Source organism: Halichoerus grypus, chromosome 1 (assembly GCF_964656455.1).
Source record: "Halichoerus grypus chromosome 1, mHalGry1.hap1.1, whole genome shotgun sequence".
Lineage (NCBI taxonomy): Eukaryota > Metazoa > Chordata > Mammalia > Carnivora > Phocidae > Halichoerus > Halichoerus grypus.
The window spans coordinates 167,078,759-167,098,267 of NC_135712.1; the positions used below are offsets into that span (position 1 = coordinate 167,078,759).

At 47.6% G+C, this 19,509-nt stretch overlaps 1 protein-coding gene across 5 annotated transcripts in view; it reads left to right on the plus strand.

Moving 5' to 3' along the window:
- SRGAP3 (SLIT-ROBO Rho GTPase activating protein 3) overlaps positions 1 to 19,251 on the plus strand; it is a 336,629-nt gene extending 317,378 nt beyond the window's left edge. For 4 of the 5 annotated variants that reach the window (XM_078075648.1, XM_036096155.2, XM_036096156.2 and 1 more), the window contains 4 exons: positions 7,123 to 7,303; positions 8,510 to 8,659; positions 10,714 to 11,041; positions 13,845 to 19,251. In XM_078075648.1, coding sequence (XP_077931774.1) covers positions 7,123 to 7,303; positions 8,510 to 8,659; positions 10,714 to 11,041; positions 13,845 to 14,258 — 1,073 coding nt within the window. In that variant the 3' untranslated portion in view covers positions 14,259 to 19,251. The remainder of the gene's footprint in view (positions 1 to 7,122; positions 7,304 to 8,509; positions 8,660 to 10,713; positions 11,042 to 13,844) is intronic. The other variant, XM_078075653.1, reaches the window with a different exon arrangement.
- Positions 19,252 to 19,509: the final 258 nt, after the last annotated feature.

Sequence of the window (19,509 nt, forward strand, 5' to 3'; positions counted from 1 at the left end):
AAGCCATGTAACTTCAGACCTCAGTTTCCTTATCTGTAAAATGAGAATGATAGCACCAAGAGAATTGTGGCCTAGGTTAAAATGAGGTGACCTATCTGAAGGAGCTTAGTGCAGTGTCTGGGACAACTAGGTGGGTAGGAAACATTACACTGTGTCTGGTAGAAACCCCCTAATTCTGATCAAGAAACTGAACCCGGGGATTTTTACGGATCTAACTGCTCATTGGCAGCCTAAACCTCCTGATACCTTTGTCTACTTTCCTCTAAGACGTTTCATTTGGGGGATCATCAGTGTCTTTGTTTTTCTTGAAAATAGCCTTATGAACGGAGCCCAGTAAACTTCGAAGGTCAAATTGGCCAGAAAACCACGACACCATGTCTTTGTAATAGATGGTTCACCCAGTGAGTGACCATCCAAACTGGAGGAAAAACTTAGTTATCTGGCCTTTCCTTTCTCAACATATTCTGTACCTAGCTGATGCCTGCTGCCCTGCCTGGAGTCTCTTAGCACATCATGGGTATATATCTGGAAAATTCACTTGTGCTTGCTCTTTGGTCTCCAAGATTTTTAAAGAAACCATGGTTAGGCTAAGAACCCTTGATTGTCAGAACAATGCCAAGTGAAAACATTGAGGCAGCCTGTCAATAGCAGCTTTATTAATTGGAAGCTAAATGAGGACCTAGGCTGCCAGGTCAGGAAACTACTAAAATCAGTAACAGACACATGATCATGTAGTTACAATACGTCAGTTATTATAATTGCATCACCATTCTCTCACTGATATTTTCCCGAAATTCTCCCAGTGGCCTCCCACTCCTTGCCCATCATCTACATCTGAAAAGCCGTTAAGCCATTAACTCTTTGGCTACATGAGGGGTCCATAAATGGGCTTTAGGAAGTCCATTGTGAGCAACATTTTGTTTCTGTTGGAATGCGTACCTCTGAGAAGAGTCCATAGTTTTCATCAGATTGTTCCAGGCATCTACCAGCAATCAGGGTAACATTTCTATTGGCCTGCAGTTCATGATATTTCCTTTAAGAAAAAAATGTCAAGCACACAGAAAAGTGGATGGAAATTGTGCAGTCATGCCCATAAACCCACCACCTAATTTCTACATGTGTTAACATTTTGTTATATTTATTTTATTGTGTATCTATCCATCCATCCATCATCTTATGTTAATACATTTTTAAGAAGATTTTATTTATTTATTTGACACGTACACAGAGAGAGAGAGAGAGAGAGAGAGTGCACAAGCAGGGGCTGTTCCTGTCCCTGTCCCCTGCATTGGGCTCCTTGCTCAGCGGGAAGTCTGCTTCTCCCTCTCCCTCTGTGCTCTCTCTCTCTCTCTCTCTTGCTCTTTCTCAAGTAAATAAGTAAAATATTTAATAAATAAATAAATAAAAGTAAAAAAACAAATAGCCAAATTTTAAAATGGGCAAAGGATCTGAAGAGATATTTCTCCAAGGAAGATATACAAATGACAAGCACATGAAAATATGCTCAGCATCATTAGTCATGAGAGAAATTCAAATCAAAACCTCAGTGAGATACCACTTCACACCCACTAGGATGGCTAGAATCAAAAAGTCAGATAATAACAAGTGTTGAGAAAGATCACATACTGCTGGTGGTAATATAAAATGGAACAGTCACTTCGTTTTTGTTTTTGTTTTTGTTTCTTAAAGATTTTATTTATTTATTTGACAGAGAGAGACACAGCGAGAGAGGGAACACAAGCAGGGGGAGTGGGAGAGGGAGAAGCAGGCTTCCTGCCGAGCAGGGAGCCCGATGCGGGGCTCGATCTCAGGACCCTGGGATCATGACCTGAGCCGAAGGCAGACGCTTAACCGACTGAGCCCCCCAGGCACCCCTGTTTTTTTATTATTGAGTTGTAAGCATTCTTTATATATTCTAGATAAAAGTTTCTTATCAGATATATGATTTGCACACATGTTCTGTGTGCTTTTCACTTTCTTGATGGTGTACTTTGAAGCACAAAAGTTTTCTAATTTTGATGATGTCCAATTCATCTATTTTTTTCTTTTTGTTGCCCGTGTTTTTGGTGTTATATCTGAGAATCCTTCAGCAAATCCAAAATCATGAAGATTTACCCTACATTTTCTTCCCAGAGTTTTAAGTTTTAGGTCTTATGTCTGGCAGTCCATTTTAAGTTAATTTTTGTATATGGTGTGAGGTAAGGGTCCAACTCCCTTCCTTGTGTGTGGCTACCCAGTCATCCCACCATCATTAGTTGGAAAGATTATTCTTTCCCTCATTGAATGATCTTGGCTCCCTTATAAAAAAATCAGTTGACCATAGATGTAGGGGGTTATTTCTGGACTTTCAGTTCTATTCCACTGAACTATATGTCTGACCTTGTGCCAGCACCACACTGTCTTGATTACTGTTGCTTTGTAGTAAGTTTGAAATCAGGAAGTGTGAGTCCTCTAATTTTGTTCTTCTTTTTCAAGATTTTTTTTTTTTTTTTGGCTATTGTGGGTTCTTTGCAATTCCATATGAATTTTAGAGTCAGCTTGTCAATTTCTACAGAGAAGTCAGCTAGCATTCTAATAGGGATTGTGCTGAATGTGTAGATCAATTTGGGAGTACTGCCATCTTAACAGTGTTAAGTCTTCTGATCCATGTGTGATACATCATTTCAACTCAGCCTCAGTTTCCTCATCTGTAAAATGAAGATAGTGCTACACGTGTTGTTGTGAGGATTAAATGTGATAATGTAAGTAGAACACTTAACATATAGTAAAGCTTAATTTGTTCATGCAAATAATATGGAGTGCCAACTCATCCCAGCAACTGTTCTGGAAGGGGGAAAATAGTAGATTATAAAACAAAAATCCCTGTCCTAATGGACCTCACATTTTAGTAGGAAAGATAAAAAATAAACAAGTTTTCAAACTGTAAGTGCACACACACACATGCACACACACACACAAGTTCAGGTTGTGCTAAGTGCTTTGAAGAAGAATAAAGCAAGAGAAAATGTTAGAGTGATTTGACAGCACTTTTGTAATCGAGGGTGGCCAAGTCCTTTGGCCTTGCTGAGGCAGAGACATTTGAGTACAGACCTGAATGAAATTAGGAAATGGCACACAAGGGTCAATAAATATTTGTTGAATGTGAATGAATGCAAACATCTGGGAGAACAGTATCCCAGGGAGAGGCAATAATAAGTGCAAAGGTCCTGTGGCAGGAAAAGGTTTGGAATGTTTTAAAAACATCAAGAAGGCTCTATGAATATTTATGTTAGAGTGTTTAGGCGTAAAGTGTACTGATGTCTGCAACTTACTTTAAAATTCACTAAAAAATAAGATGGATAGATGGATGGATGGATAGATATGTGATAAAGCTAATACAGTAAAATGTTAACAGTAGAATTTAGGTGACAGGTATATGCATGTTCACTTTCAACTTTACTTCTGTGTTTGAAAAATGTCAGAATACAGTGTTGGAAGAGAAACATTAAGAAGGCTAGTGAGGCCGTGAGGGAGGGACTGAGTGAGAGAGAGAGCAGTAGGGAGCGAAGCCCTGAGCACAGAGGGACCTCAGCAGCTGTGAGAAGACATTTGGGGTTGGCCCTAAGCACAGAGGGAAGCCTTCAGAGGGATTTCAACAAGAGAGTTGCATGATCTGATTATGATTTTAAAAGATCCCTCTGGCTGCCCTGGGGAGAAATGGCTCTACCAAACACACATGGAAGGGGGAGGCCTGGTAGAGGGACAGCGGCGGTCTGGACCAGGGCAGTGGCGGTGGAGGTGGCGAGATGGGTCTGATTCAGGGACACTTCAGAGGACTTGCTGATGGCAAAGATGTGTGATGCTCAAGAGGAAGGCTTTGGCCTGAGCAAGCGGGCATACGGTTCTATTTCCTAAGATGGGGAAGACGAAAGAATTAAGTAAGTTTGGGGAGGGGTGTGGGGGATAGTGATAAGGGGGAGAATCACATATTCTATTTCAGGTATGATAAACCCAAATAAGAGACTTCCTAATAAATGGTGGCTACGATTACTCTTTCTACCACACACACTTATGTAATGGCGTCTGCAATCACACGTGCTGTCTCTCAGCCTGCGGCTCAGCTCTGCTCCTCCTCTTTTCTTCTTTTCTTCCCCTTACATTTCCCATCCCTCCTCATCCCCCCACTCCCAACTCCAGACCACCCCCAGTGACTGTGGGAGGCTCTGGAGATGCGGAAGGCAGGACCTAGACACCCAGGCAGCAACTCCTTGATGGCTGGATGGACAGATACAAGATAATGCATAAAGAATGGAGCAATAGAGAGTCAGCATAGGGAAGGTAGCTGCAGGCTAGAGAGAGCAGGGGTCATTTTCATTACTCTTTTGTTCTATTAGAATTCAATGCATTTATTATTTTTATATATGTAAATATATACATAAATATATGTATTTTTCTAGTGTCGAACATCTTTGTGCTTGCTTTAAAGTATAAATACATTAATACTCACAGTCAGTTTTCTACCAAGTATGGGCATCTCTTAGGGTACAGCCTTAACACAGATTAAATAAATCATAGGCATTGCTCATCCCTGCTCCCCAAAAAGTCTCTTTCTAAACCTCACTAGCTATATGGCCTTGGGAAAACCACATAAATTAAAATAAATAAAACCACATGCATTATCTTTTAATCCTCCAAAATCAACTGAGGTGTACAGAGGTTATGTGACCTGCCTAGATTTCTTGTCTGGACCTACCCCATAGGGTAAAGCCACTAGAAATAATAATCGTAATCATGAGCACTACTATCAGCTGAAGACCTCATGTATATCTGTACTATGCTAAGGACTTTCATACATTATGGCTTTTAAAAATCTATTAAAGTCTAGGGCGCCTGGGTGGCTCAATTGGTTAAACAACTGCTTTCGGCTCAGGTCATGATCCTGGAGTCCCAGGATCAAGTCCTGCCTCGGGCTCCCTGCTCAGTGGGGAGTCTGCTTCTCCCTCTGATCTCTCCCCTCTCGTGCTCTCTCTCTCTCTCTCTCATTCTCTCTCTCTCTAATAAATAAATCTTTTAAAAAATCTATTAAAGTCTAGTATATTTCTTTCTTTTTTAATTGAGATATAATTGACATATAAAATGTTAGTTTCAGGTGGATAACATAAAAATTCGATACACGTATTGCAAAGTGATCACCACAGTGAGTCTAGTTAACATACATCCATACATTGAAGTTTGCATGTAGTCACCATTCATAGTTACAAATTTTCTTTTCTTGTGATGAAAACTTTTAAGATCTACTCTCTTGGCAACTTCCAATGCAATGCAGTATTACTAGCTATAGTCATCATGCTCTACATTCCATCACCAGAACATATTTATTTTAGAACTGGAAGTTTGTGCCTTTTGACCACCTTTACCCATTTTGCCCACTCCTTACCCCCTGCCTCTAGCAACCACCAGTCTGTTCTCCGTATCTGAGAGTTTGGTTTCTTTTCGTTTTTAGATTCCACGTATAAGCAAGATCATACAGTATTTGTCTTTCTCTGTCTGACTTATTTCACTTAGCATAATGCCCTCAAGGTCCATCCATGTTGCTTCAAATAGAAGATTTTCCTTCATTTTTATGGCTGAGTAATACTCCACTGTATCTACATACCGTGTATACACTGTATCTGTATACATTTTCTTCATCCATTTATCCATCTATCTTTTCAAGTTAGTGTTTTTGTTTCCTGTGGAGAAATACCCAGCAGTGGAATTACTGAACCATAAGGTAGTCCTATTTTTAATTTTTTGATGAACCTCCGTACTGTTTTCCACAGTGGCTGCACCAGCTTGCATTCCCACCAACAGTGTAAGAGGGTTCCCTTTTCTCTACATCCTCACCAACTCTTGTTATTTCTTGTTGTTTTATAGTAGCCATTCTGACAGGTGTGAGGTGCTATCTCATGGTGGTTGTGATTTGCATCTCCCTGATGATGAGTGATAGTGAGCACTTTTTCATGTGTGTATTGGCCATCTGGATGTCTTCCCACATACATTATCTTTTAATCCTCCAAAATCAACTGAGGTGTACAGAGGTTATGTGACCTGCCTGAGGTGATGGAGCTGGGCTGTAGGAGTGCCTCAGGGGCAAGAGCCCTAGCCTCATTGCTTAATCCAGTCAGGGCTTGTCACTAACCAGTGAAGAATAAAGGTTTGATTGGTAAATGTGTGTGTGCAAAGAGATAAGCTTGAGTTGTGGCCCCCGTAAGAATTCTCTCTCCCCCCACATTAAGTTCATGGATGAATGTGTTATTCAGCTCAGGCTGCCAGAACAGAACTGGGTGGCTTAAACAACAGAAATTTATTTCCTCATAGCTCTGGAGGCTAGAAGTCCAAGATCAAGGTGCTGTCAGGGCTGGTTTCTGGTGAAGCGTCTCTTCCTGGCTTGTAGAAAGCTGCCTTCTCACTGTGTCCTCACACGACCTTTCCTCTGTGTACATTCACAGAGAAAAAGAGAGATCTCTGGTATCTCTTCCTCTTCATAGAGGGACCCCAGTCCTGTCAGATTAGGACCCTACCCTAATTACTCACTTTAACCTCAATTACTCCTAAACACCCGTCTCCAAATACCATCACATTGGGAGTTAGGACTTAAGCATATGGATTTGGGGGTGGGGGGGGCACCATAACAGTCCATTACAATGAGCTTTGAAGAGTTCTGGGAGCCCTTAAAAATTGTGTACAGCATCTTTGCATGGATGGGAGTCCACATACACCCAAAAGATAAGAACCACTAAAAGTATTACAGGTAGACAAAGAGAGAAAGAGTTCATGGACAAATAGAAATGGAACTTGTATCGAGAGGTAGAAGAAAGAGAAATTTCTTAAGATACTATTTTAATTAGTGTTAGAAAGTGGAAAACAAGAGGGGTAGTGGAAAATAAGGATATGGTGTGTCAGAAGTTAGATGGCCTGCCTGAGGCCGCAGCATGGGGAACAGATCTGAGCTAGAACCTGGTGTCCTGAGCCCCCAGCCCACCCTGTTTCCACCGGCCTGCTGTCTGTGCTGCCCCTGCGGAAGCCAAGGCCATCTGAGCAAGGCTCCTGGCTGCCATCCTACTCACTTCATGGCTGTTCTTTCCCTTGCTTTCCTTCTAGAAGTGGAGCAGATCGAAGCCATCGCCAAGTTTGACTACGTGGGGCGGTCCCCACGTGAGCTGTCCTTCAAGAAGGGGGCCTCGCTGCTACTGTACCACCGCGCCTCGGAGGATTGGTGGGAGGGTCGTCACAATGGCGTGGACGGACTCATCCCACATCAGTACATAGTCGTACAGGACATGTGAGTGGGAATCCAGACCTTCTGTGAAGAATGCCATAATCGATTAGTGATGTCTTGAATGGGCACAGGAATAGGAGTGCTGGGCTATATGCGAACCATTTGCTCTCACTGGTATGATACGCTTGGTCTTTTGTAAGAATGGATTATATCTAACTTCCCCTTAAATGGTGATCCACTTAACAAATAAGCAAACTGGTCATCCTTTAGAGCACACAGAGGTAGCGTTTGGTGCCTTTGACTCACCATCCTGATCCACCTGGCATTCATCACCTGCCCTGGTTCTCAGCATCCAGTGGATCTGGCCATATTCCTCTACCTTCCTGGGCCTTCCCTATACTCAGCGGCCAGCCCACCGTCCCCTTCACTGCCCACCAGTCTCTATCCCCCAGGTGGCTCGCTCAGAGGATGCATAGAAACAGTCATCCCCTCATTTCCAGTTAGCGGGATACTGTTATTTTTTTTAATATTGTTTTTTTTTTTAGAAAGAAAGGCCTGCATCCCAAATACCTAGCCCTACCCGAAGATCCAGAAAGTCTACACCTTCTCTTCTTTGAAAGCCACGCACTCCTTCTGAGTCAGGCTCAGGTGGAACTGATTTATCAAGGAAGCAACCACCATACTGGCTCCCAAGGGAAAGCATAAGCTTTGATGGCAGAGGAGATGGTGTGAAACCAGAGAAAAGGCCAAGGCCAGGCAGACAACAAGAGAAATGCCAGTGGAGGAACCTTGGCAGCCACCTCACAATTATCCAAAACCCTGGGTCGGGAGCTGAGGGATGGAGGCATTTTTCTTCCTCCCTTGCTTAGCCCTAAACTGCTTCTCAGGACCCCGCATGGAGACTCAGCTCTCAGTGCTCAGCTTTTAGGCTCCTCCCCTCATTACTCCAGCACTCTCTCCAGCGTTTAGCTTGTCCTAGCCTGGAGCAGCCCAGGAGAGAAAAACCTAGAGGAGGGGAGAGGAGAAGGTAGGCCTGGGGCAGAGGGGGGGCTGGTCTCCCACCCGAGACAGTAACTTAGGAGAGAGCGAGCCAGTGGGCGTGTGTGTGATGCTAAGGTGCAGAGTGGGAAGTGCCTCATCCCGAGGATGGGCGTAAGTTAACCATAAGGTGTGTGTGGATCCACCCTTCAGACAGGTCTCCAGGAGCCCTGCACATCCAGGGCTCTCTGGAGCAAAGCACTGCCGATTCACATCTGTCCTTCTCCCCAGGGATGATGCCTTCTCCGACAGCCTGAGCCAGAAGGCTGACAGCGAGGCCAGCAGTGGGCCGCTGCTAGATGACAAGGCCTCCTCCAAAAACGACCTCCAGTCACCCACGGAGCACATCTCGGATTACGGCTTTGGGGGGGTGATGGGCCGGTAGGAAATGCGGATTCATTTTTTCCTGCTAGTGCCATGCCCAGCTCTGTCTGATTTGGGAGAGGCAGGGGGGCAGAGGGGAGAGAGGGAGGCTATTGTAGCCCCTTGTTCCCTGCAGGATGTGATATCAGACACACTGGGGGGGGGGGGGTCCTGGCTGGAACTGGCCCCAGAATGTCAGGCATAAAAGGGTCCAGTTTGGAGTTGAGGTGTGGAGAAGGAAAAAAGACATATATTGGCAAATCAATGCTTTTTATGTAAAATAGTAATAATAAATGGGGAGAAAGAGTTATAAACTGACAAGTATTTTTCCTACCTCTCTCCAGTTCTTATACCTCCTCCCCATTTTCTGTTGAAGACCTAAGTTGTTATATTTAAAAATGTAAGGCTCACTACTCCCTGAAGTGCACTACACACACAGAAATCTCACACCCACGCCTGTGGTGGGAGAAATTGACACTTGACTCCACCCACTGATTTGGTGGGAGCACATTTGCCGATTTCTTCCCTCCCAGTGTGTGGGCTGGGCTGTGTCACATGACCTTTCTGCCAGGCAAGGAGCTGTGCTTGTCATTCTGCAGGCCTGTAGGGTCCAAAGAATGTGGTCGTTAAAAAAATTTAAGAAAAAGAAGAAAAGAGAAGCTGACAGTTTCTTGCTGCTTTCTTAATCAGATTCTCAAAATGTCATATTCTTCATTTTTTTCGGCGGAGCGGTCATGGGATCAGCTTCCACATATGGGTACTTGGAGATAGAGCCAGAGATACAGTCGCAATAGGAACATATGTTTATGAATTTACTTTGGCAGAAGTTTCCATGCCTCCTTTCAGTATATTCTGTTCAGTTCAGCTAACGGCTCAGGCAGTGTGATAGGTAAAGGAATTGGGGTCAAAATGGAAGTCTGGGGTAGATAGAAGACAAAGCCATGGTTCCTTGAATCCTAGGAGGGCCATATCTTCTCCTGCCTTGCTCTTCCTCTCCCTCTTCCCTCCCTCCTGTACTTTATTCTGGTTCTTTTCTTTCTCAATATTTCCTTCTCTCCAACACCTATGCTTTGGTCCTGTTGGGGTACCGACAGGCGGTGCTTAGCTTGGCTGGTGGCTCTGGGATCTGAAGTGCTGCTGACCACGTTGAACTTAGCCCTTCAGTCACAGTCTGTTCCAACAGTCTGCCCCTTCTTCCCACCCCCTTGCCACTTCCAGCCTCCCTCCCCTCCCTTCAAATCTTGACCTCCCTAGGATGTAGCAAAATCACCTGCGGGTGGAGCCTTTTATCTTCAGAGTGCTTTCACACCCACCAAAGCTCCCTGGAAAGGGGGCAAGGAATATTATGCCCACTTACCAGAAATGGGTCTGAAAGAGGACACAGGAAAGCCAGCCCTCCTAATAGATACTCTAGTCCCCTTTTCACTCTGACAGAGCCTCCCTAAAGAGTGAAAGGTGGCCCGATGCATGGAAGGCATGTTGAGTGATGCAGTTTTTACTCCTGAATGACTAGTTTTCCAAGATCTGGAAAAGCCCCATAGAAATAGCCCTTTGCTGAGAAGATTGGGGGTGGGTGACAACATGGGATGGTGTCCAGTTCCCCGGGACTCCCTCCTGTGCTTGCAGGGAGCTGGTGACTTTTTGGTACAGTCAAGCCTCAATGCTTCAGACCAATTAAGAAGCCCTTCAGAATCATGGAAATGCCTGAACCACATAAGAACGTATCATGAGCCCAACTAACCATCACTAAAGCGTTCCCAGGTTGAAATTCTCCTGCCCTTGACTTGACATGTAGACAAGATTCATTGTGTCATTAGTAGCACCACCGTCTGCAGTTTGGAAAGCAGAATGCTTCCGATGCCTTCGTGTGTGCAGATTAAACTGGCCCCTTGCCATGGAGTCACATGCTCAGCCTGTGCTTTCATTGAGCAATTGAGTTTGGCTGAATGAGGCTTTACTATACCTGTCTCTTAGACTAGTGTGTAGTGTGTGGCCTGGGGTTAGCTGATCCATTCTGAGACTTGCCAGGGTTGACCTCTGCCCCATGCCCCCGCCCCCTGGCTCCTTTGCAGAGTGCGGTTACGATCTGACGGAGCGGCCATCCCCAGGCGCCGAAGCGGGGGCGACACCCACAGCCCACCCCGGGGCCTGGGCCCCAGCATAGACACGCCGCCCCGGGCCGCCGCCTGCCCCAGCAGCCCCCACAAAATCCCCCTCACCCGGGGGAGGATCGAGAGCCCTGAGAAGCGGAGGATGGCGACATTTGGGAGTGCCGGCAGCATCAACTACCCTGACAAGAAGGCTCTCTCGGAAGGGCACTCGATGAGGTCGACATGCGGCTCCACCAGGCACAGCAGCCTGGGGGACCACAAGTCCCTGGAGGCTGAGGCCCTGGCAGAAGTAAGGGCTAGTGGGAAGGCAGGCTGGGCCAGCTGAGAACCCCAGAGGGGCGGCTGGGTGGGAGCCTGCGGACTGGGGAGCCACTTTGCCCTTCACACCAGGCTCAAGGTTAAGCTAGAACCCAAGGTAGATAGCAAGCTGGCTTCCTGTCCCCCTACTGGCCTCCCCACGGGAGCAGAAGCTGGGGGGGGGGGTGCAGCTGCTGGCTAGGGATTCTGTAAAAACCGAAGACCTCCAGTCTCCAGGGCTGGAGGGGGGATGCCTGCCCTGGGGGCAGGCCGGATGAGAGGGATGTGGTCTCCACAAGATGGCACAGTTGAGTTATTCATTCATTCATTCGTTCATTCATTCATTCGTCTGATCATTCATTCATCTGTTCATTCATTCGTTCCTTTATTGACAAATATCGATTGAGCCGCTGTTGTGTGCCAGTCACTGCACTAGGCTCTGACAGTACAGTGATGACCTAAAATGGCCCCAGACCCTGCCCCCCGCCGTCCATCTTCCCTGAGCGCCTTTCTGCAGCGCCACTCTGCAGATTGCTGCATTACCTCTCAGACTAATGCAAGGCTCACGCCTAAACCACTCAGCTGCTCTTTCTCTGAGCTTTCTGTCTTTCTGGCTCACACTCTGCCAGGGTGGAGTGGTGGGGATGGTGGTAGAGGGGTAATCATTGCCTTTATTTTTTACAGTTTTACCTTTCAGTTCATGCTGGAGCATTGCAGAGAGAGCAGTGAAGTCCACTGGGGACTTCATCTAAGCGGAACGGGAAATGGAAAGCAGGCATTATCACTGCCGGGCTGGGATATAGTAAAGATGGGGAGAGGATTGCCATCTCTCCGCTCATATAGAAGGTCCCCCACAGCTAATCCTTTGGATAAAAGCACAAAAATCCCATTCTTAAAGTAGTTAGTGTTCTGGGCAAGGGATAAAATGTCATGAAGAAGCATAAAAGCTACTATTCACCGTTGACCAGACATCCCATAGTCTCTTAACAAAGCAAAAGGGATAGGCAGGGACCCTGCCTGTGCCAGATTGGAGCCTCTTGTGGGGGCTCAGGGCAGGCAGGAAGCCGCCTGTGGGCTGGGGAGGAGAGAGTGTAAAGGAGGCCACGGCTGCGGAAAGGGGCCGGCAGGACATCTCCAGGCTCCAACTCCATCAGCGTGACCAGACTTGCAGTTTTTCTGGGTTTGCCTCAGGGCAGAAAAGCAAATGTGTCTTAAGAGTGCTCACGGTCACCGGAGGTTGTGCACCACGCCTTCTAGTAGCGGTTTTAAGCAATATCCCCTGTTGTCCCCTCAGCGGCCGGGTCGCTTGGGCTGTGGCCTAGCTCAGCCTGAGAGGCTCCCTGTGCCCCATTTGTATGGGGGCATCCCTGTAATAGCTGTGTGAGCCAGGGGCTCTGGCTAAAGGGAGTGTGAAACCACTGCCTGGCAGTTCACAAAGCTCCATCACATCCATTATCTCATCCCATCTTCACGGTGAGTGTAGGGGCTTTCACCAGAGAAGCAAAGCATGGGGCAGAGGGCCTGAGACTTGTCCAAGGTTACACAGCCAGCAAATGGCAGAGGAGTCTTTCCACTAAAAAATCCAGGCCTTTTGCCATAGCCCAGGGCTCCTGGTTTGAACGCTGACTTCCAGCTGCAGCGCCCCCTTCCGGCTCGAGGAGGAACAGAAGCCCTGGGAAGGTGGAATGATGAGCCCCCACCCAGGCTGACCTGATGGGCCCCTCTGCTCCCAGGTCCTGGACTGCCTTAATGGCTCTCTCTCTCATCCAAAATGCTCTCATACTGGTGAGCTCTTAATCTCCAGGAATTGCATAGGCAAATGAGAGGTTTTGTTGCTTTTTAAAATTTACATTTTTAAAAAAGCAAACTTTTCTGATTACAATACAGAGAAGAAAGTGACAGTCGCATTATTCTGGTGTGAACTTTGTGGACATTCTAATACATAACCACCAAGGAATTTTTCTATGGGCAAGGATTTTTTTTAAAAATAACAATAATGGTGGAGTGCTTTGCAGGCTCAGTCAGAATAACGTGCAACTCTTGATCTCCGGGTTGAGTTCGAGCCCCACATTGGGGGTAGAGATTACTTAAATAAATAATTTTTTAAAAATAACAATAACGGCTAGGGGCCTGGGCTCTAGGTTGAGACTTGGGCTATGTTACTAACTAGCTGTGTGACCTTGGGCAAGTTACTTAACCAGGCTGAGCTTCCATTTTCTCACGTGTGAAATGAGCATAATGGTAGTTCCTACCTTATAAGTGTGAGGATTAAATGAGCTACGAAAGGAAAGGGCTTGGATTGGTGCTCTCTTATTACCATTGTTACTGCCATTATTATTTGTGAGTGCCTACTATGTGTCAGGGGCCAAGGGAACCTCTTCACAGGGACCGTATCATTTAACACACTCATCAGCCCCCTGAGGTCGTGTTATCATGATCCGTGTTCACCAATGAGGATTCTGAGGCTCAGAGAGGTGAGGTAACTTGTCCAAAGTGACATAGCAAGGAAGTGGCAGAGTCAGGATTCGAACCCATGCCTGTCTGATTCCAGAGCCGACCTTCTCGACCAGTAGTCCGCCCTCATTGCAATCTGCTACCTGTGCAGGCAAGTGTGCAGGTGATGCCCTGCACGGATTCCCTCAGTTGGTCGTAGGACACCCTGGAGATTTCATCTCCATCCCAGGCATGAGGCTCGTGTGCCTCTGTACGAAGCCCATAGGCGGATTAGCAGCTGGGGCAGGCCTGGAGGCCAGGCCTCCGGCCCCTGTGCTGACCAGAGCTCTTTCCGTGGGCAGGACATCGAGAAGACCATGAGCACGGCTCTGCACGAGTTGCGGGAACTGGAGAGACAGAACACCGTCAAGCAGGCGCCAGATGTGGTGCTGGACACCCTGGAGCCCCTGAAGAACCCGCCGGGCCCCATCAGCTCCGAGCCCGCCAGCCCCCTGCACACCATCGTCATCCGCGACCCGGACGCCGCTATGCGCCGCAGCAGCAGCTCGTCCACCGAGATGATGACCACGTTCAAGCCCGCCCTGTCGGCGCGTCTGGCCGGCGCGCAGCTGCGCCCGCCCCCCATGCGGCCCCTGCGGCCGGTGGTGCAGCATCGCTCCAGCAGCAGCAGCAGCTCGGGCGTGGGCAGCCCGGCCGTGACGCCCACCGAGAAGATGTTCCCCAACAGCTCCGCGGACAAGTCGGGCACCATGTGACCTACAGCACGGGGCGGCGCCGCCACGGCTGAGGGGGGCCTCTGTGACCTCCGCGGCCTGCCACGGGCTCCTGGCCTTGTCGGGCAGGGACCAGAAGGTCACCTGGAAGCGCGTCTGTGCAGCGCCGAGGCCCGGGCGCTGGCCGCAGCTGGTATTCAGCCATGTGAATCCCACAGACCTCCCTTGTGCGAGCAGGCCCCCCGGGGGAGGGGGAGTGGGGGGGGGAGGGCAGGAGGCCCCGCTAGAGCATCTCCTCAGCTTGGGCCAAAATGTTCGACGGCTTCCCCGCCTATGGTCACTGGAAAATTATTCTCTCGACATTCTCTCTGCATACATAAATATGTGTGTATATATATGTGTGCATATATACACACATACATGTATGTGTCGGTGTGTGTATATATATATATTTATGCATCTATATACATATACTAGATCTGGACACATGACTAAATGTATATAGGATCTCCTTTTTTCTTTTTATGAAACTTAGATTTACCTCAGACCCATGCCACCAAACACCTCCTGCTGAGTTACTTGGTGGGACTTGCAGGGACCTTTCTGGGAGAATTTAGAGGCCTCAGTGACTTCGAACGAAGCAATACACCACTAACCTGCAGAAAAACACACAATAGTCTCCCACTGTCTCCAGAAGTCGTGGCCTTCCAGAACAGTCTGCCCCTAACGGAAGGGTGGGGCAGGCGGTACCCCCAAGCAGACTGCTCCTAGAGGTGGGGAACCCTTCACAGAACACCCCCTGCCCCGTCCACCCCAGAGACCCTGCCTTTCCACCCTGAGGCCGAGGGCCAACTGTACCCCTGAAGGCACGGGAGGATGTTGGCGACATGGCCCCTGACCACAGCATCCTTGTGTTTGTACGTAGAAAAAGGGGGTAGTGAGAACCTAAGCCCCATCGTAGCACAGTGTTCTGTGTGGTTGGGAAAAAGGGAAAACAAAAACAGTGGTGTGGAACACTTCAAAACCTAGACACGCTGTAGGAATAAACCTGTGGTAACTATAGAGGTTTAACTTAATACCATTTTCAAAATATTTAATTTTTTCTTTTCTTCTTTCTACTAATTATACTGTGTCAGATCTGGAACTAAACAGGCAAGGAGGCTTTCAGTCATATCATTTTAATTTAAAATCAGTCCGTGACCCACTTTGGCTGGTGCCCTCCTGCATGAGGCTCAGGAGCCTCTCAGCAGGGGCCAGAGGGGGGCCATCCTTGGCACTTTCCGTCCCAGAAAACACTCCGGTTGAGTTTATTCAGGTGAAATGGCTTCCCTCTCTCCCTTCCCTTCCCTTCTCAACCCCTGCCCCCCCCATGCTCCCCCCACCACCTCCAGAGCATTTAATGTAATTGCAAATATGGTGATAGAACTGAGGTGAGTGACTTTTAGGAATTAGGAGCTAGACTTCTCCCTCTCAGCTGGGAAAAGGCCTTCTGGATCACTCTTGTTCCATTTTACTTCCTCTTTTGATCTTTTCATTTTCCAGAGATAGGCTGTTTCTGGCTAATGGAACCCAGGTGGATCAGATCCTCCGGGGACCACTTTTATTCATCCCCTCATTCCAAGCCAAGGGTCTCCTTACTGTTCTCAAGCTTTCTCTCTTTCTCCCGAGGCCTCAGAGTGTATCTCCATGGCTGTGGTTTGGAGTCAAAAGTCCTGTGTTTGCGTCCCAGCCCCCACCCCATAGGAGCTGTGGGACTTTGGGCATGTCACTCCACCTCATTGAGCCCCAGTTTCCTGCTCCATAAAATGAAGGTAACAAAGGTAAAATGTAAATGAGCAAGTTCTGTAAGCTGGAAAGCACTGTGCCAACACGATTGCTCTTTTTATTATCATTAGTAAGGTAAGTCTTTTAGATCAAAACCCATCCAGGATCTTCCTTTTGAAGTCTCCTAATGGCATTTGAGAACTGGGCAGTGGAATTTTCCTAACAGTTTCTTAAGAGCCCTGAAGCACAGCCCTACAGAGATACTACCTATTGATGCTTGAAATTCTGTCATTACCATTTCACCCCACTGGATTAAGTTTTGCCATCTCTTCTGGTCCTCCATAAAAAGGTAAATACACCCCAGGGGGAGGGGCCTATTAAATCACTAATACCTGGGTGTGTAGGAGTGCTAAGCTGTTGTGTCTTGTCGGAGGGATTGGCAGTTTGCGCACTCAGTGGAAAAGTCGAGAAAGGGCACAAAGAGTGCCAGAGAGAGGTCAATGACAAACTTGACCTTCCTTGTTTAGCCTAAAACGAACCGTTCTGTTTGAGCTCCCGGAAATGAAAGAGCCTCAGAACCAGTTAGGAGCCCCTCTGTCTTTGAGCAGATGACGACATCCCGATTTTACAGCTTAGGAAAGAAAGCAAGGCCTTGGGATGTGCTGTGACGTGCCCAAGATTTAATGGATGGCTGAGAGCAAGGGCCGTGTCAGACGCTTACCTGCAAGGACACTATGCCGTCCATCCAGGACACAGGCTTCTCATTTCTACCCCAGAGATACCCCCAGACCTTAAATGCATTAGCCTCCTGTGCCAGATGTCACATTCTCTGCCATGACTACCAGATGAAAAGCGAAAATCTGAGTTGACAAATCTGTTGCCTGATACATAGAACACCAGTCAGACCGTGTGGGTTTTCCCATGAATTGACTGCATTTTTTCCTTACTGAAATATGGATCTGCCCTTAACCAAATTACCTGAAGGCAGAGCCTTAGCTGTTTTTTTTAAGCACCTATTTTTCCACTGGGAAACGGCTGATGAGTTCACATTTAGGGAAGCTCACACCCCACTCATCCAGCCCCAGATCTGACCCTTGACGCAGAACCAAATGGAAAAATCCTTTCCTGCGCCCCCCCGCCCACTCCCTCATCTGGCCACTATGCATGTCTCCACCACCCTCCACACGCACCCTGTCCCATCCACGGTCACTGAGCATTGGCATTCTCTTCCTGACTCCTGCCTGTGTTAGTCCACTATATATTGCTGTATTTGCTTAAATGCTGGAAAGTAACTGTTAAAATGTGAAACTGTAATTTTTAAAAAGGCTACGATTAAATTATAGCCAATGCCACTCACCAAATCTTTGCACCTAGTAGATAGATCAATGTAAAAAAAACAAATACCAGAAACCTAACTGTACAGTGAGTGTGGGGGAAATGTAGTAAACCTAGTTAGTAGTCCTCAATATAACCAATTGTACAAGGGGGAGTGGTGTTTACCTACTTGTTCATCGCCATTACTGAGAGCTATACTGATCAGTTCGTTGATAACGGGCATTTTATTTTTTTTCTTCACAGAATGATTTCTTTTCTTAACCTTCGACTTACCCTGAGGTCAAGCCTTTTGTCTTTATGTGTAACCGATGTTTAGTCTATTTTAGGAATGAACCAGCAAGATGTTCATTTAAAACTGACCAAAGACAATTCATTCCTGGTCTAGTTTCCTGGGCCCTGGGGCCCAGCCGCCGCTAAAGACCTTTCTCCGATAAAATTGAGAACAAGCCGTGCTTCCTACCCCACTCTCCCTCTCTCCCTTTATTCCCCTTTCCTCTTAAAGAGCTGCTCTGAGCTGTGGGATTCTATGAAAACTTCTTGCCTTTCCTTGTTTTCAGTGCTAACGATTTCTCACCTTGAAGCGCCTTTTGAACCCCGGACAGAGCACACAACTGGAGGGAATTGTAAGCTTGGGAATTAGACTTGGGAGTCTTTTCTCTGAGGTCACCAGGCCAAGAGGCAGGAGAGAAATGGATTCCCAAGGGATGAAAGGTTTCTATTCAACGAAGAAATCCGAGTGGGAAGAGACGCAGGGAAACGGGGCCAGCGTTTGGCGCCCGGCTGGAAGTAGCAGCTCAGAGATCTGCCTTATAAACACTTCAGAACTGGGTTGTGGTACACAAAGGGGAGCCAGTGAGGGGAAGGGCCTTTACGTGGGGCCGGCTTCTCTGCTGGAGTCCCTTGGAGTGCCTTGTTGGGTATACTTTTCTCATTCAGGAGGCATGGATGCAGAGGACTCCTGGGGCCTGGTCGCTCCTTGGCACTCAGCACACGTCCGCGGCCGATGGAAAACCACAAGGACTAATGTGATGGTTCTTCCTCTCAGTCTTTCTATTCCTAACTTTTCACACGTCCAGATGGTTCCACACTTGAGCAAATGCCTCATTCTCCTGAGAACCCCAGAAAGAAGAATGGCTGGCTCCCAACCCTGGCAGGGGGCCCTTGTGGGGCTCAGGAGGACGGGCGGGGAGGACAAGGCAGGAAGGGGTGAGCGAGGTGTTGCTTAGCTGATTTTCTGCTATGCAGAGCTAATGCTGACGTTTCATGTCAACTTCCCCGGTTCTCTGGGGCCTCCTCTCTTCGGAGCAGCCATGGAGAGAAATCCCCACATACCCAAAGCCGCCCCGGGGGAGCCGAGAGAAGGGACTTCACTGCCGTGCCGGACTCCTCCTGGCTTCTCTGAGGTCGGTCTGCCAAGCGTCCCACTGTCCCATCCTCTGGGACTGGCCGAATGGCCACCGCTGCCCCTTGCCGACACCTCCTTCCTGTGTGAACTGTCCCAGGCAAATAACAAAGCTGTTCCTTGAACCAGAGCAACCAGAGTGCACTTGGCCTTCCTTAGACGGAAGTAGATTCTGGCTAGAGTTCCGGCCCAGACTCTAGTTCAGGGCAGTGTGACTGTTTACACGGTTTGGCAATAGATTTGGTTCTGATTGCTTCAGAGTGGCTGGTCAATTTAGTTTCCTTTGGTTTCCTTCTTCCCCAGACTGTGTCAGGAAAAAAAAAAACCCACAAAAACAACCCTAGGAAATTGCTGGTTGCCTGTCCCCACGTGATGATAAGTGTCGCCCTCTTCCGGATATCGTTTCTCTACCTTAACAACCAAACGCCCGTCCTATAGAGTGTCTGACTGGATCCTCTGTTGCGTATTCTGATGGTGCCTGCTGGTTTGACGTGGAGCTATCCTGTGAAATAAAACAGCTTAACTTTTCTCAAACATGCTCCTGTGGCTTTTTGGAAGGGTGAGGTGGCACGTGGGGGATGGGGAGGTCCCAAAGGGGTGTTTCTGTGTGCTTCCTCCAGGAACCGTCCCTGAAATCTCCTTTAGCTCAGATCCAAGGAGGGGAAGGCCAAGGTTCCAAGGAGGACTGCTTCAACAGTAGAGCTAATTGAAAAAAGGTAAACGGGGCGCCTGGGTGGCTCAGTCGTTAAGTGTCTGCCTTCGGCTCAGATCATGATCCCAGGGTCCTGGGAT